General features: G+C 35.8%; 2 protein-coding genes across 2 annotated transcripts in view; one reads left to right on the top strand and one right to left on the bottom strand.

Moving 5' to 3' along the window:
• Window positions 1-4471, bottom strand: part of LOC122089630 — a 6956-nt gene extending 2485 nt beyond the window's left edge. The window contains exon 1 of the mRNA XM_042659347.1: window positions 4217-4471. Coding sequence (XP_042515281.1) covers window positions 4217-4471 — 255 coding nt within the window. The remainder of the gene's footprint in view (window positions 1-4216) is intronic.
• Window positions 4472-12680: 8209 nt separating this feature from the next.
• Window positions 12681-17573, top strand: LOC122089828 (40S ribosomal protein S15). The gene is made up of 4 exons (XM_042659535.1): window positions 12681-12799; window positions 12907-13052; window positions 13148-13205; window positions 17073-17573. Exons 1-4 carry the CDS (start codon window positions 12797-12799, stop codon window positions 17319-17321), a joined length of 456 nt encoding a protein of 151 aa, XP_042515469.1. The 5' UTR covers window positions 12681-12796; the 3' UTR covers window positions 17322-17573.
• The last annotated feature ends 225 nt before the right edge of the window (window positions 17574-17798 follow it).

Genomic DNA, 17798 nt, shown 5'->3' with positions numbered 1-17798 from the left:
CACTGTCTCTTCCCCATTTTCTCCATCCTTTGGGGAATCAAATGGGGCTTTCCCCCACCCATTCTTCACACCTTCGAGGTCCTATAGGATGGTTCTAACCTAGATCTAGGTTAGATTCAAGTGAGGGAAACCATCTTACCTTCTTTGCCCAAAAATGACTTCAAACCCTTCAAATCACTTCCAACTCACAATGCTTCTTCTACCTTGTCAATATCTCTTCAAATCCTTCAAGATCAACACATAAATCATCTATTAACCCTTAGATTCATCATTTCAAAGGGTATTTACAAGATCTCAAGAAACCATACTCGAATCAAGGGTTTAAAGCTTGGGTATGGTGAATGTTCATAAAACCCAACTTTTCTTACCTCCAACTGTAGATCTAGAGTTGAAGATTACTCTCCCGGCACCGGAATGGCAAGATCGAGCTTCGGCCCCACTGAAATCCTTCCTTTCTTCCTCTTCCTTTCTTCTTCCCTTTCTTTTCTCTCTCCTCTTTACTTTTCTCACCAAACGTACGAGGGTAATAAATGGAAAGAAAAGAAATCATAAAGCCTTATATACTATTCCTAGTTAAGTGAATAGTCTTGGATGGGTCACTCAGGTGGGTGGGTGTACCCACCTATTATACCCGCCTGAGAGCCAAAACTTAGGATTTTGACCGGGTTCGGACCTCGGCGCGAACCCCACCCCAGGCATACGATGTAGCATACGTATATACCTTAAAATATGGATATAATACCTGTTTTATCCGTACATAGCCTTATGGTAGGTGCACGTACACGGTTTGGGCACTCCCGTCTCTTCTGGCACTGGCTCGGACTTGTCGGGTCAGCCGGTGTTTAAGGTCACCCGTGCCATCATAGCCCATAAGGAGTCCGCTCTAATATCCTCTGGCTCGGTTCCTGCATGGTTAAACCGGTTCAATCGCGAAATCAGACCGGGTTTAAGAAGCGGGATATTACATTAATGGTCAGAGTTTGAAACCGTTCCTCGAGTTTCCTAATACTGGTAGTAAAGAGGTCATGGATCTCCATGAATCTCTTTACATTGATGACTAACTTTTAATCAGGTATGACCCCCTTGCATTGTCTTTGTTTTTAATTCTTTCCATGCATTGAGGACATTGCATGCCTTAAGTGAGGGGGAGGGAAACCAGTTTCTGCTTTTTCACTTTGTTTTATTTGTTTTTCTTTTTATTTTTATTTTTTTTTTACCTTGCTAAAGGATGAAGTCCTACTTTGGCTTTTGGTTAATGATCATACCATTCGGTTGCTTCATTAATGTGCAAAATAAAAGTTTTGACTAAGGTACCTATTTTAAACGTATAAAAACCCTGTTGAGAAGAAAGAAACAAGCTTGTATCTTAAGATGAGACTTTCTTTTGAAAAATAAGAGACCCCTGTTTTATGATGTTGGACCATATGTAAGTCTGTGGGTTCCTTATACTTTTGATTTGGAGTTGAGACATTCTTTTTAATTTAGCATGAGTTGACAAATGCATAATTTTAAATAAAATGTGAAATGTGATATAGAGAAGAATAAGAGTTGATTCCCTTAGAACTAGACAGGTCATTGCGCCTCAAGAAGCGTGGTGTCTTGATCGAAATTCCTAAGGAGGAAACTTCTGAAAGAACTCTAGCATCACTGTCTTTGTGCATATGCAAAAAGCGAAGCTACATAGTAACTTGGGTGTCTGATGTTTACTCCACCATGTTATTCAAGCCAAAAGTAGTAGAGTAGAATAGAGTTTATTACGCGAAAAAAAAAGAAGAAAAAATGTGCAAATATCATTAATGCTTGGCAATATGTTTTAGTAAAAAACACTCCAACACCTTAGTCACTGGTTCCTTATTTCTTCACAAGTGGTTTTACCTTAAGATAAGGATGTTTTGGAAGAGACGAGGTGAGTTCCAAATTAAAAAATATGCTAGTGCCTGGAATTGATAAAGGGTAATAAAAGTTTAAGTGTGGGGGTCCCTTATAAGAAAAATTATCTTTGCTCCGGATAGGTATGAGCCTTACCTTTAGCCAAGGTTGGGATTTATTTATTCTGAATTTTTGGTGTATATTCACTGCAAACACCCATGAGACACAACTCGTCCACTAGGGGTGACCTAGGGGTTTAAAGGCTTATTGCATATGCTAAGTGCAACCATGATTCCAATGAAAGTGAGTTAGGTTTTTTGTTTTTATTCTTTTTCTTTTTGTTTTGCTCGAGGACTAGCAAAGTCGAAGTGTGGGGGAATTCTGATCAGCACATATATATGTGAAATCTAGGGTAATAAAACATGCATTTTATATATTTAGAATGGAGCTACCCTGGGTTTTACTTTCTTTTTGCAGGTTTTGTATTTTAAAGAGTTTAAGCATTATCGGGCGTCATATCTCTCCAACAACAACTACCTAGTGTAGTTGGTGAGCTATGGTGTGTAAAATTCCTTTGCTCACCAGGAAGTCTCAAGTTCGAATCTCATGGTTTAAGATTTTCTACTTTTCACTCACTTAAAACACTAAGGGCATGGAGGGAATTTCTACATCAAATTAAAAGCAAGGAAAATCGTTGGAAGGGTTTCTTGCACAAGAAGAGAAAAAAAAGGAGAAATAAATCTTCTCTCTCCTCCACATCATCACCAAAAGATTGTTCAAATCACACAAAGCAAGAAGAAAAATCCTCCCTTGGAGGGAGAAAAAGAAGAGACAAATAAATTAAAAAAAATTATAGAAAATTTCTCCAAGTTTATTTATTTCTTCTCTCTCCTCCACCTTAGCACTGTTGGTCTCAAAAGATCTCACTACCAATCGTGGGTTTCTCCCTTTTAGGAAAGAGAAATTTGTTACCCTACCTCCCCATCCCTATAAATACAACTCATGTAAGAGAAGGGGGGACAATTCATTCTTCTTCTAGGGTTTTTTTTAGTTATTCTATCTCTTTCTCTAGTTTTCTCTTTCTCTAGCTCTAGTTTTAGGTTTATACTTTAAATACTTTTGTAAGTTTTTTTTATTCAATTAATGCAAGCACTTTTGTTTTTGATTTAGTTTTTTATTTTTATTGTTTAAGCAATTCAAATTGTAATTTTCAAGTTCTAGTTCTAGGCTTAGTTATAGGTGACAAGAACAAGCTATGAAGCATATCTTTTAAGTTTCATTTTTTTCTTCAGATTTGTTTTCTCTAGTACTAGAAATTTCAGATTTTATTTATTCCATATCTAGTTTTTAGCACTGGTAGTATCTCAAATCAATCAAGTTTTCAGTTTAAGGGTTGAAGTTCAAGTAGGTAGGCTCCTTCAGTAGTTTTCTCTCCCCCCTCTTATTTTCTCTTCTGACTCCCATTTTTTTCTTAATTTAGGATTTTAATTTTAGTCATTACATTATTGCTATCCCTTCCCCCCAAGGTTCATGGCTAGTGTATGTGTTGACTTTGTCCCTCCTAGTCATAGAACCATTAATTTATTATTTTTATTTTAATTGTCTCTCTTTCCCTAAAGCCAAGTAGAGTAATCCTTGTAAGAGTGACTCTCTGGTCAAGTAGGGATGCTCATATTATGATGCATCCTTCGAGCTAAGTAGAGAAACCTACTTGTGAGTCTCTCTCTAGCTTTATCCCCTTTCTTTTACTTTATTTTTATTTCAATATTTTTTTCCTTTATTATTTTTTTAAAATTGCGTGGGTTGTTTATTTTCAGTTATTTATTTATTTAATTTTAATTGCGTAGCTTGCATATTTAAATTCTTAGATGACGAATGGTTAGAACGTTATTTTAGATACATATGTTCAGGACGGTAATTAGAATTAGATCACAACCATTAATCGGTTCACTTTCGTATTATTAAAAGAAGTAAAAAAATAAAGTGGTTGCTCTCATTGTGTTCGACCCGTAGCTACACTGATCCGTACACCTGCAATTATATTTTAAATCCCAACATAATCCTTAAGAGATGAAATATTATAAAGATTCACCTCGGAGAAGAGCAAGCAATCATCAGCGAACAATAGATGGGTCGTCGATGGAGCTCGATGTCTCACTCGAATGCCTTTTATGAGATTTTTCGATTCTACCTTGGCAAGTATAGAGCTCAGAACTTGAGAACATAAAATAAACAAGAAGGGGGAGAGGGGGTCACCCTGTCAGATGCCCCTAGAGGGGGTAAAACTACCTCTAATAGCTCCATTGACAAGCAAAGATTAAGAAACTGGAGAGATGCTATTCATTACCAAATTCACCCATCCGTTACAAAAACCCAATTTCAAGAGAGCTTCTCGAACAAATGGCCATTCCAGTCTATCATAGGCCTTGCGCATATCCAATTTCAACCCAAGGAGCTTCTTCTTTCCCTTCTTTTGGTGCTTGATGTAATGGTAGATCTCGTGAGCCATGAAGATGTTATCAGATATGATACGATCAAGGACGAAGGCCAACTGGTTGGGAGAGATAATATCTTGGAATGCTCCTTTGAGTCTTTCTACCATTATCTTGGAAATCAATTTTGTAGCAACACCACATAGGCTGATGGGACAAAAGTGCTCAGCTCACTCCGGATTCTTGACCTTAGGAATGAGGCAAACCAATGTTTCGTTCATTTCCTTTGGAAGAACTCCTATGATTAAAAAAGCAGAGATCAAGTGAAAGAGATCATCTTGGGTAATATTCCAAAAATTTTGAAAAAAGATAGGGGGAAAACTGTCTGGACCAGGAAACTTAAGGGGTCCCATATCAAGAAGAGCTCTTTGAAGTTGTTAGTGATGAGATGCAAGGAGCTTAATATGATAACATGCATAGTTTGCTATTGGGAAAGGAACTGACTTGAGTATCACCTCCTTTTCCACATGAGATAAGAGGCTAGTCTTCCATCATTCCAACTTCTTTGTAGCCCTCTCAGAAATGTCACTGAAAATACCATATGTTGAAACCCGAATTGGGTACATAGGTAAACCGAAATATATATATATTTTTTTTTGGGGTCAGCTTCACACGAGACTTTTAAATTAGTAAAAAACCACCATCTTATCTTCAAGGGCATATTCAGGCTGAAGGTGATAGAGGACTTTCAAAGGTTGATGGCCTCCCCAAACACTTAGTTAGTAAATATCAAGAGTGTCCTTGAATGTAAATATTTTTGATAAATGAAACTCATAAAATAATAATAAATCATCATTGAATAATAAATAGGTTACCAGTTGGGTGCGATTTCGAACAAGAATGTCTCGAATAGATCTTTTTGATTCTATTTTCGCCAATACACTACACTAAGGGTTTGATAACAAATAATGAAAATGGCATGTAATAGCAGATCCCCTTGCCTAATTATTTCTGTTCGTTGGACCGAAATCCAAGCAACTCCATTAATTAAAATCTTGTAGCTCATTTATCGAATGCTATTGATTGAGAAATAAAGTAATACCGCAAGCCAACGAGTCGTGTGTAGCTACAGGCTGTTCACATGGAGGTGAGCTCTATGAAAAATCTAGTTCTGACCTAGACAGAATGTACTAACTAATGAGGTTGTCACAAATTAAAATAAACTAAACTAGCAATGGTGAAAGACAATAATTAACTATGGAATTAAATTAAACATACAATAATAAAGTGAGCCTAAGATTAAAGTTAGAATGAATTAATGAACCTAAAATTATGCAAGCACTAGAGAAGGGTGAAATAATGATATGGGGAAGCACATAGGAATTAGAATCCACCATGAGATTGAAGAGCAATTTACAAACAATCTAGCCCCGTATTGTATGCTTGAATAGGTCAATAGGAAATATGGATTTTTAAATCTAATATATCCCAAGAGTTCTTCAACACATACATAGCATTAGATTGTAAGTAAGACCTTATTAGAAGTTGACAATTATACATACAAAAGTTAATCAATGACAACATAATTTTGACTTTGCAATAGGGTTATGATTATATGGAATTAAGAAAACATGCATTGATTACTTACAAGTTGTTCTTCATTTTATGGTTTCATCCAATCCCCAAGTTGCGGGATTTAGTTAATCATGGCGATGAAAAAAGATGAAAAATAACTAGAAGATGGATAAGATATTATATGAAATTAAATTTGAAATTAAAAAGAAAATAAAAATAAATACTTTATTGAATATGTACTGTAAAATCCAAGCTCAAGAACTTCAAACTTCAATTTTTACTTACAATTCAAGAAAAAAGAAAATGTTTTCTAAAAAATTTGTTCCTCTTAAGTTGTGAATCATGTCCCTATATATAAGTTAAAGAGAGTGTGTTAGAAGTAGTTTAGAAAATGGAGAGATACTTGCAAGATAAGGATGAGGAGAGTTAAAAACCAAGTAAGAAAGAGAATAAGGGAAGAAAGAGGGAAAGAAATGAGGAAACCAAGAGCAAGTAGGAATGGGAAAGAGAGTTTTACCAAGAGGAGAGAGGAGAGAATATATAATTAATTTAAAAACTCTAAAATTCAACTTAATTTTAACTTAGCCCAAAACGATTTTTTGGCTATATCTCTCAATCCTAACCCTGGATTGAATCAAACCAAGAATTAAAGATGCATCATTTTAAATTATGAACACAACGAGCTTAACATCCAATATGTTACAGCGAACTTGTTATATTTCAAAATTACTATCATGCCCCTACATTTGTGCAAGTCTTTCATCGTTCGATTCTTCTTTGTTGCTCAATCTCTTGGTCAAACTTTTAAATTAAGATGAAATTTCTCATTTGTCCTTAATTGCTTCAATGAAACTTCTTTCCATCTTACCCTTGATCACATGTGAATCAATTCACGGGTAAACCAATGTCTAGATTGCATTGGATCCTCTCATTTAGCATCTTTCACGCATGATCCTATAACCTGCAATTATAATAAAATCACATTATGAGTCACTTTTATCATCGATCTAGAATCAAAATGCTCAATTAAAACGATCATGAATGTATAAAATACATCCTAATCAACTATCCATGACCAAATAGACCCATTGATTATTAAAACTCATGTCAACATCAGCTTCTCAAGGAAATCCCAGTCCACACAGTCATGGGTCTTCTTTATGTCAAGTTTCACTGCCACTAGTTTCTTGCGCCATTTCTTTCTTTTGCCAATATAGTTGAGCATCTCATGAGTTATGAAATAAATTCTTCCAATACCGGCTTTAGACAATCAGCCAAGATCTTTGTGACGACCTTCAAAATTACATTAGAAAAAATAAGTATGCATAAAGAAAAGTGGTAATGTATTTGTTAATATGTTTCGATATTCATCATATAGCTCAACAAGCAACAATATTAGATGTCTAGAATGTGCATGTTATTTTCAAAATATTTTTATTAATTTTAATTAGTATTTCTTATTATGTCTATGAAACCTTAATATATGGGTAAATTGTTAATTTATAGTCTCCACCATTCATTACTCAAACAATTTGATTTTTTATATCATGCAATACCAAAAAAAAATGTAGGCAATATAGACCCTTCCTCTCGCACCCACATAAAAAATGATAGAATATATCTATAATATATGGATAATTAACCTTCGTATTAAATGGTATGTTAGTGTATATGCAACCCTCTATAGATGTTATCAATAAATTGAAGAAATAAAAAATAGAAAAAAATATGAGAAAAGAGAATTCAATTTAGAAAAGATTAGAAGAATTTACATCAGCATTCAAGTTGATATAGAAAATAACTTGTTTGGACTATCAATCACCACTAAAGCTAGTTGGTGTTGTACTGGTATACGTAAGTGGGGAAGTCATGTTTGAGCATCTTGGTCCTAGTTATGCAAAATGCACTATCCTCATCCAATATTGCCCATGATATTCCTTTGAAAACCATCTATGCCTCTATGGCCTAATACTTTATATTTTTTGTGCGAGAATAAAAACTTCATTAATTACTAAATATAATATAGAACATCAATGTCATGGTTAATGTTGTGAATGTAAAACCTATTGTTCTTAGCCCTTGTGAATTGCATGAGGAGGACAATGTCATCCGTTGATTTGAATTGTGGTTTTAAGCTAAATAATATGAACATCTAACAAAAGGGGTATTTCGCTCCAAGGCCAAGATTTGGTGCTCTCCTAACAAAATAATTGTTCTATCTCCTTCGAGTCATCTCAAATCTCTTCTATTATCCATCCTCTATCTATTGTCTGCTTCAATACATAGAGAATACCCTGAGCGTTGACATCCAAAGCTTGACTTGTCATCATATAATTGACATGTAATGAGACACATTTATCTTTATTTATAATGCAAGCAACCCATCTAGCAAAATTTTCTGCAGGGTCGGTGATCATCGAACATATCAATAATGTTGATATAATACTTGGAATTAACATATTATGTCTGTTTTGAATATTAAGTAATTGAGTGAGAAATCCACTTAAATACAAGATTTAAGACCAAGTATGGATTTGGAGTTACCTTGGTAAGGATGATCCTATTCCGAACAAACCAAAGTAAGCAGGTATAGTCAAGAGTAAAAAGGTACACAATAAGATAATGAAAATAAGATGTAGTAAGGAAATCAATTCTGAGCCCCAATGGGCTGGCCGCCCATATCCGTTTGGTAAATTCACATGAGATGAAGATATGCCATGATGATTCCTATTTTGTTGTGATATAAGCCCCAAGATTGATCAATCTTTATCCAGTTACCCACAATGTCTCTATAGAATATTTAAATTTTGGGTGAATTTTTAGTTTCCAAAATAATCGCCTCCAATGTGAGTATAGAATGAGCAGAGAGATAAGTAGGTACATCTATTTGAGATTCCAATAGGGTTAGTAGAAGTATTGTATGATAAAAAACCAGCAGTCAATTTGGTAGTAAATACCCCTTCTTTTTAGAGGTGGTACCACTAGAAGTCATTGTTAAAGGAAATTCGAATTTTTAAGATTGCATTAGAAACCGATGGAGGAAGCAGTAAAGATAATAACAAACATTCCAATCATTTCTACAGAGAAAATTACTAACCCAATTTAAAGGGGCAGATGTCTGACCTAATGCATTATTTGGTGATAGAGAGAAATTGGGAAGGGAAGGGATACAAGAATAGATTAAAAAAAAGGTGTTAGAACCATTTCAAATTTTCTTATCACCGTTTTCTTTAGTGAAAGGAGGATACTTACAATGTTGTTCCATGTGACAGATCACTTTTTTTTTTTTTTTTTAAAGTAATGTGGTCAAAGATAGACTTGTTTGGGAAGTGTTCTTTTTTTTAAGGTTTGCGCCCAAAGGGAATCTTCATTGATGAGACACCGACCAAGTTTCAAGAGGAGGGCCTTATTTTGTGTTTCTGAACTCTCCGATCCCTAGCCCACCATATGACTTAGGTAAGTAGACTTGTATCATTCAATGAGATGAGATTTATTAGTTTGATTTTTATCACTATTCCAGAAATACAGATGGTCCAGTTTCCTGCAAATAGCTTTAGAAAATGTAAAGCAAGACATTAGGTAAGAGGGGATAAAGGATAAAGTTGATTGAACCAAAACCATTCTTCCTACAAAAGAAAGTAGGTTAGCTTTCCATGAAGTAAGTTTTTTATCAACCCTCTTCACAATATGGCTAAAGCTTATCACTTTGGCTTTGGGGTAGAAAAGATTGGTACCAAACTAGGTTGACTCTGCATTCATTTTCTTTAACCCCAAAAAAAAATTGAGAGAGAAATCTTAATAGATGAAGGCACATTGGAGCTAAAGGCTAAAATGCTATTTTCATAGTTAACAATGAAGCCTGAAAGATTAGAGAATAAATCCAAAATTTATTTGATAATTGATATATCATTGTTAGTGGCTCTATAAAAGATAAAGGTATCATCAATGAAAAAGAGATGAGAAATCTCAAGGGAACGTCTAGGTATTTTTTATATCTTTAAAAAGGTTGAACTCTCTGTAGGTGGAAGACAATCCAAATAATGCTTCCATAACCACTATGAAGAGGAAAATAGCTCAAAGGACAGCCTTGTCTAATCCCTCTAGATTGTTCAAACAAATCAAAAGCATAACCTTTAAGTTTAATGGAGAAGGATGATGAACTAACAAGGTAATTAATAACGTCTCCCCATTTTTCTCCATACCCTTGATAGTAAAAAATGGCCCTAGGGAAGCCCATTCCACCTTGTCATAAGCTCTAAACCATATCCAATTTTATTGTCAAATAATCAATCTTACCTTCTGTTTTTTTTACAAAAATGGTGAGAAAGAATAATATCATCAGAAATCTGTCTGTCATGCACGAAGGCATACTAGAAGGGAGATATTAGTCTAAAATGCAAGGATCTTAGCTATGATTTTATAAGAGATATTGCAGAGACTGTTGGGTCGAAAATCACCAACAATAGATGCATTATCTTTTTGGGGATAAGGCAAATGAATGTATGGTTGACTCCAAAAGGAAAGGATGTCTCTAAAAATGCTCATGACAAAGTTGTAAATGTCAGAGTTTACAAGTTCCCAAATTTTTAGTAAAAACCACTTGGAACTCATCTTGATCAGGAGCTTTATATGGGCCAAAAGAGAAACCAACCTGTGAATCTCCTTGAAGGCGGAAAATCAACTAAACGACTCACATTCATTAGGTTACAAAAAAGAATCTTATATGACTGTTAATGTAATCCAAAAAAGAATCTTAATGAGATATGTGTGTTGTGAAGGAACTAAGGGGAGAGTGCGATAACCTTTTGGTTGTCGATCTCCTTTGCCAAACTTCAACGGCTTGTCCTTGGTGCATCCTACACCTGTTACAAGACTGTTTATCACTTACAGCCAGTTTCTCGAAAATCAGGTTTCAACACACCCTTCGGTAGGGCAATTTTGTTGCCAACTTCCTTGCTGGCTTCACGACGTCCTCTCGGACTCCACTCTCCTGTTTCTATTCCCCCCCCCTCCTTATATTTCCCCTTTTTGTTTGCTGATGTAGCTAGAATTTTGTTCCCTCATTAATAAAGCTTTCTTTCTACCCAAAAAAAGGGAGGGAAGAGTGTTATACTTGAGAGGGAAATAATATAGCACAATACGTAGTTAGGTACTTGGGTCCATTTTGAAATCTAAGGGGAAAATTTTAAGGGGAGGTTATTAAGCAATATGATGTTTTCATCTCCCATGCATCATACGAGAATGAACACTGAAGACTCTCAAATAAAAAGAAATTAATGAATCAAGAGTATAGGGAGGGTATTGTGAGAGCAACAAATTTCCACGATATCTTTTATCCTCTTAGAATAGAATAAAAATAAAAATCATCATCTATATTAAGGTTTAGATTTTAGAACCTACATATAAAAGCATTACTCCATAAAAAGGCTTCATTAGGAATCGGTCAAACCAAAGGGTTAGGGTACAAGTTAAGTTCGAATCATGGAAGGTGTTAAGTACTTTGGTCCACCTGGTTGAACTGATCTGTATATTTACTTGATCAATATTAGGTAATAAAACATAAATATAAAAGCAAAATAAATCGATAATAAAGTTGAGTACATTATGTGTTTGACTACAAAACAAAAGTTAGTATACACGAAAAATAAGATAGAACACGTGCTTAAAAGGAAAAAATAATTTACATGTTATATTTACAAGAGGACTCTATTTACAAAGATGTCATTAACTAATTAACATGCAAAACACTAACTAGATGATTACCATATTGCATTATTATGCTGCCGATATTAATTGCATAATATAGATAACATATGCATCTCATTTACAAACATTATGTACCATATGTATATACAATGCATAACATAAATCATATGTTTTCGTACATGCTGCATTTAGTGTAAATTTGCATACTATAATATAATAGAAAGAGACCAACTTTTGATTGGACGGACCAAGTGTTTTACCCGTTCCAACTTGTGACCTTAAACTTATCCAGAAATTTGATCAGAGCAGAAGTTTTATCCATTAAAGTCATTCTCTCTCTCTCTCGAAAGAGGGAGACCTTACGGGTCCTAGACCTTTATCTTGGTGGCGACTCAAAAAAAAAAATACCATTTTATCTCTCCCCTTTCTGATGCCAACCGTCGACCCAAGAAGATGTGATCCCCATGGGTGCGTTTATTCACTTCTTGCACCCACACAATGGCATTTAGGTTGCAACTTATTTTGTTACCGAATAGGTGACATTGAGCCGGACCCTTAAATACAATTTTTTTTTTTTTGATGAAACGTAAATACATTAAGGTTGCATTTGGTAGTCATTCAGTTCTAGAAACGAAGTTTTGTGTCAGAATAAAATTTCTAGTTTATGTATCAAAATACCATTTAAAAAAAAAAAATTGTTTGCTGAACCTGTTTCAGGAATGATTACCTTAATTGTTCATTTTTTTTTATTTGGAACAAACCAAAATAACTGAACAGATTTTGTTGTTCCATCATTTTATTTTAGTTTTTTTTTTTCTAAAAAAAAAAAAACCCAATAAACACCAGTTGACATCAAATGCTTTATTCCCTTTTTTGTTCCCTGAATACTACCTAAACTCAGCCTAAGATCTATACCTTGCACAAAGAAGAAAAGGAGAAAAAAAAAATAGAAAAAAAAAAAATTGAGATCTTAATACCAAAACCAGTCACTCCACCCAAACCGAGCCGAACCGGTTCAAACTGACCCAACCCAGAGGAGACCACTCAGACTCAACTAACCCAAATTTGCGATCCGTACGATGCAACCCTATAGTCCCCCAGGGTATATATTGGCGTATCCGCGAGAACTGAAACGCAAACCATCTGTGGAGCAGGGCGAATTAGGGTTTATTGTTCATCATCGATTAAGGATTAGTAGCTCTTCCTCTGCTGTCATGGTGAGCTCGAAATTGTCTCTAATTCTCTGTTACAAGCACACTGGTGAATACTCACTTAGTTCACTCATTTTAGTCGATGCCAATCCTATTTCCATTGTTTTCTCCAGGCGGATGTGGAAACAGATGTTGCATCAGGGCAGCCGAAAAGAAGAACATTCAAGAAGTTCAGCTTCAGAGGCGTCGATTTGGACGCTCTTCTTGACATGTCAACTGACGAGCTTGTCAAGCTCTTCCCGGCTCGGGCTCGTAGAAGGTAAGACTCACAAACATCGCATTTACCTGCAGTCTGATTTTTTTTTTTTTTTTTTTTTTTGCTTTGATCCATCTGCATCTCTTTTTTTTGGATAGGTTCCAACGAGGTCTGAAGCGGAAGCCAATGGCTTTGATCAAGAAACTGCGCAAGGCTGTGAGATTTCTTTCCGTCCTTTTATATTTTTTGTTCAAATTTATTTGTTTGAGATATAGCTGTTAAAATGTTAATTCGCTTATAGGTTAGATACGGGTTTTTTTGTGATGGCTGATTCGGTCCTGCCGTACGATTTCCCACTGTCGATTTACTTATGTTGGGTCCTGAGATGGATTTATGTTAGCTAACTGATTAAATATCTATTAGCAAGTGATGGCCAAGATATTGATTTGTACCAGCCATTTCTATTTGATCTTGCATATTTTTTTTTTTTTTTTTGGAGGAGCTTTTCTGTTAGTGCCGAACTATGTATGTATTTATTATACCATTTAGTTTGGCGGTTTTGCCAGGTATGACGCACATAGATCTTTTTAAGTTTGTACTGGTCTAGTGGTCCGTAATGTTACCATGGAGGACATATGAGATTTAAAGAAAAGCATTATTCAGTGAGTATAATCAAGGAATAGGTTTTGGGCCTGTTCCATTTTTTTTTCTTTTTCTTTTTTGGGGAGGAAGGGGGGGGGGGGGAGTTCCTTACAAGTAGTCAGCGGTTTTCCTTAGTTATTGGATGCTATTGTCTGGTTTTCTTCGGCCCTGAATATCTCTGTGGTGTATTGATTTCTCTTCACGTGCTTCTCTATTGAATTTACCCTGTCTTATTGCCTTCCTCACCTTAGCACACCTCCCCTCCCCACCTGACCTGGGAAAAAAAAGAGAGAGGTGAAGTCTAACTCAGCAACATTATGGGAATTTGAAGCTGCATCATGAAATTAATAAAATCTTTTACAGGTGGTTGGTGGATGAGGGAAATGCTTTCAAATACTACGATGTTTGATTAGTTATTGATAAAGTTTCAATAGTTTCTTAATACAAATAAGGGCAAGGCCGCAAGGGTTGCAAGCTAGCGGTGTGCACCAATGTGAGGGTGTGACAGGGCTGGGCATGGGCGTCACTTCACAAGGGGGAGGGAGAGGCAGACACGTGGCTGGGCAGCCCGGCCGGCATGCCCAGCCTTTTCCCTACAAATAAATAGGAAAGTTAAACCGATCTAAATGGATTTTTAATGAGTGTTTAAACTAAAGTAGAGGATTTCATGAGCTAGGAAAGGATTACCTGGAGGGTTATGACCTCTTGCATTTTAGAGTATGTTTGATTTTCTTTATCTCCATATCTGGTAGGATGGATTCGAGTTGGCACTTTCTTAGATTAATGGTGATGCCACCACCCCTCCTTTTTCTGTTGTCTGTCATTGTTTAACTTGAGTATAGCTTGTTCTTTTGGAGAGCTTGATGCCTAAAGTAAGTTTCCCAACTTCCATTTGAGGGGGCTGGAGAATGTTTGGTTCCTATGCCCCATTTTTTTGCTGCATATCTGTTGTTGCGAAACTGTAAAACTTGGTTATATTTTGTTATTGCCGGGAATCTTGAGAACCTAGATTTAGTGACCTGGTTTTGATTTTAGGGTCTGGAGAATGTTCATTGCCATATTTGCCTGTGTCAACTGATCGGATTTTTTGGATTTTGTTTTGGCCTTTTTTTTCCTCACCTTGTAGGTTGAGTGAAAATCTTCTCCAGTGGCATGGGCTTTGGAATATGTGCTTCCTTATGATGTATCTGTTTGAATTGTTTGTGTTAAGAGTTACGTTAATGCACTTGATTTTGGGTTCAGTTATTTACTTGCTCAACAACTAGCTGGTAGACTATGCTTGCATTCTGTTTTGGGTCATGCTGTGAGTGGTAAATTAAATAGTCAGGAGGATTTTTGACTCTGAAGGCTGGGGTTGGTTAGGTGTTTGGGCAGAGTAGACTTCAGTACAAACAATAGTCTTCAACCTTATTTTCAAAAATCAAAGGATGGAACTAATTAAGGGTTGTTTGTCACAAATGATTTTGAATTTTGATTCGAAGTTTCAATGCTCATCTCATGGCTAGCATGGGGCACATGGGTTTGGTAGCCTTAGTCACTTTTTATCTCAAATGGATTTCACTGAATCTACTTTTGAAACCAATGCATATGCGGGGTTTATTAGGGGCTATTTTTGTTAAGTTCTTTTATTATTCATGTCCTTATAATTGTAGGAGTAAGTAGGAGATAGGAGTTTGAATTCATTCAGTCTTTGAGTTAGTTTTTGTGATACGGATCCCCATTGGAGTAATTATCGGTATTCTACAAGGTAATTAATAGCCATGTGACCAACCGAGGAGAATGAAATTGATTGAATTAAGTTAAGGTTGCTGCATGTCACTGGTATGTTTGCTGCCATACTCTCTCTCTTCCTTCTTTGATTCATCTCTTGTTTCTTCCCGTCATGTATGATATCCTCCGATAAAACTCTGTTAACTCTGCTATCACGTAATTCTTTTCTATCTTCCTCTTCCTTTTTCTTTCTTTCCTGTTTGAATCTATTCTAATTAGTTATTTTAGTTCTGTCCTTGGTGTGTCTTGGAAATCCATGGCAATTAGTAGAATTCATTGGTTGTAAACCCGATTGATCTGCAACTTTGGTGTTATCACTACCCTAGGAAGAACCAACACCTAGGATATTATCCCCTTATATCAACTCTGCTATGAGAACCAAATCTGAAAGTGCGGTTGGCTATGTTTTTAACTCCAGGTTGTGTTTCATGGGAGGTAGGAGGATGTTAATCTCCTTCTTGCTGATTTTAGGGTCTGTTGCTTGGTGTTGAATGGTTGGAAATTATCAACCTTAGCCTGAAATTTTGAGTAAACTGGTGTTGAATCGACCAAATTCTCTCAAAAAGTAGGAAAGGTTATGCTGGTTTTATTCTTCCTATCGTGAGGAAGAAGACGGCCTATTTTTTTATTTTAATTTATTAAAGACCCTATTTTCTATTATTTAATCAAAAGCCCTTTATTATCTATACATTCATTCTATTTTATTCCTTAGACCATTATTAAATACCAGATTGATTCTTCCTTTTTAAATTAGTTGCTATTCAAACCCTTGCCCTGTTTGCTTTTACTCAAAATAGTTCCCAAATAGGTCTGAATAATTATGAAATTGCGAGTACTCATTCAAGTCAAGTTATTTGTCATCTGTGGGCCCATAGTGATCCTATTTAGGGGTGCCAGAACCTGGGATTGCATCAGAAACATTGCATGTATGTTTGTACATAGCTTACTACAAACTTCTTCAGCTTGCTTAGAGTGATTTTGATTGCTGATATAAATGGCTTATTTGAATTAGGTTGTTCTGTCTTGTCCTCGAGAGCAGCTTCTTTTCATGCCCTCCCCCACCCTACTCCAAAAAAAAAATTCATTTTATTTATGGCCATCTATTTTTCCACCCTTTAATTATTTTCTTAGTTTAGGGGGGTTGATTTTTTTCTATTTGTAGATTGCTTCAGTATGCCCAACAACTTATTTTCTGTCTGAAGAGTCTTCATTTGCTACTGGCAAATAACTTCCTCAGTGGCTATTAATGGTTTTTATTTTTGTAGCCTCCTTTCATCTTTTTCCATTATGAGGCTTTTCATTTTATTTAAAAATGGAGCATCTACTGTTTATAGTTAACTGAGCGGACTAGGTGTTTGGTGCAGTATGATTAGAATTTTTTAGTTTCTTTAAGCTAAACTATACTTAATTTATCTAGTAGTCATGACTCATGACAGTTGCATTTTATAATATGCTCAAAATTCTCTGATTTGAATCTTTGATCTAGATACTGTCTTGTAATATGGGTGCAGTAGAAGTTATATTCTTGCTTCCTTAATAACACCATTTTCTCTTGGAATTTTTTTTATTGGCTTGAGAAGTTATATTCTTGCTTCCTTAAGACTGTTAGTAATCCATTGGAAGGAAATAAATGTCAGCATTTGATTTTACTGTTTTAAATTCATTGAACAGAAGCGAGAGGCCCCACCCGGTGAGAAACCAGAGCCTGTTAGAACTCACCTCCGAAACATGATCATAGTACCTGAGATGATCGGAAGCATCATTGGAGTTTACAATGGCAAGACCTTCAACCAGGTTGAAATCAAACCAGAGATGATTGGGCATTACTTGGCTGAGTTCTCAATCTCTTACAAGCCAGTCAAGCATGGAAGGCCTGGTATTGGTGCTACCCACTCGTCAAGGTTCATTCCTCTCAAGTGAGATCTTCACCAGCGCCCTGGGGTTTCAACTGATTTTTCTTCTCTGAGAGTTGGTCTGGTGCTAGTTATGTTTTCCTTTTCTTTTTTGGCGTTTCGACTAAATTTTGAAGAATCTCTATTTGTTAGTTCATTTACTAGTTGGATTTTTTTTGGCGGGCAAACCAATTTTGAGCTTGCACCTTCAGTTAAGAGTTTAATTGAACATTTTCCTTGTTAACTATCTGTTAGAAAATTTGAATATTGTTTGCAAATATTTCTGACGCTTGCTGGATGTGGGAAACTGACTTGCGTTCCCTGTTTGATGCTTGCTTGATTTTTGTTGGTTGCCCAATTGAGGGATCTCTTTGATCAAAATTTAAGAGAATCCAACTGAATACGCCAGGGCCAAGCGTATCAGGCTTACCAATCTCGGTTCACCTTTCCACCTCTCCACCTCTCCCCTCTTAATAATATTAAGATCTTTGTCCAAATCTGTTGT

Source organism: Macadamia integrifolia, chromosome 9 (genome assembly GCF_013358625.1).
Source record: "Macadamia integrifolia cultivar HAES 741 chromosome 9, SCU_Mint_v3, whole genome shotgun sequence".
In the NCBI taxonomy this organism is placed as follows: domain Eukaryota; kingdom Viridiplantae; phylum Streptophyta; class Magnoliopsida; order Proteales; family Proteaceae; genus Macadamia; species Macadamia integrifolia.
Note: the sequence above shows the minus strand (reverse complement) of the source record. Positions and strands in the feature narration are given on the sequence as shown.

Excerpts from the sequence above, each read along its gene's own strand:
- LOC122089828 (XM_042659535.1), top strand. Across the intron at positions 13,053-13,147 it reads CCGGCTCGGGCTCGTAGAAG|GTTCCAACGAGGTCTGAAGC; the intron begins GTAAGACTCACA and ends TTTTTTGGATAG. Across the intron at positions 13,206-17,072 it reads TCAAGAAACTGCGCAAGGCT|AAGCGAGAGGCCCCACCCGG; the intron begins GTGAGATTTCTT and ends TTCATTGAACAG.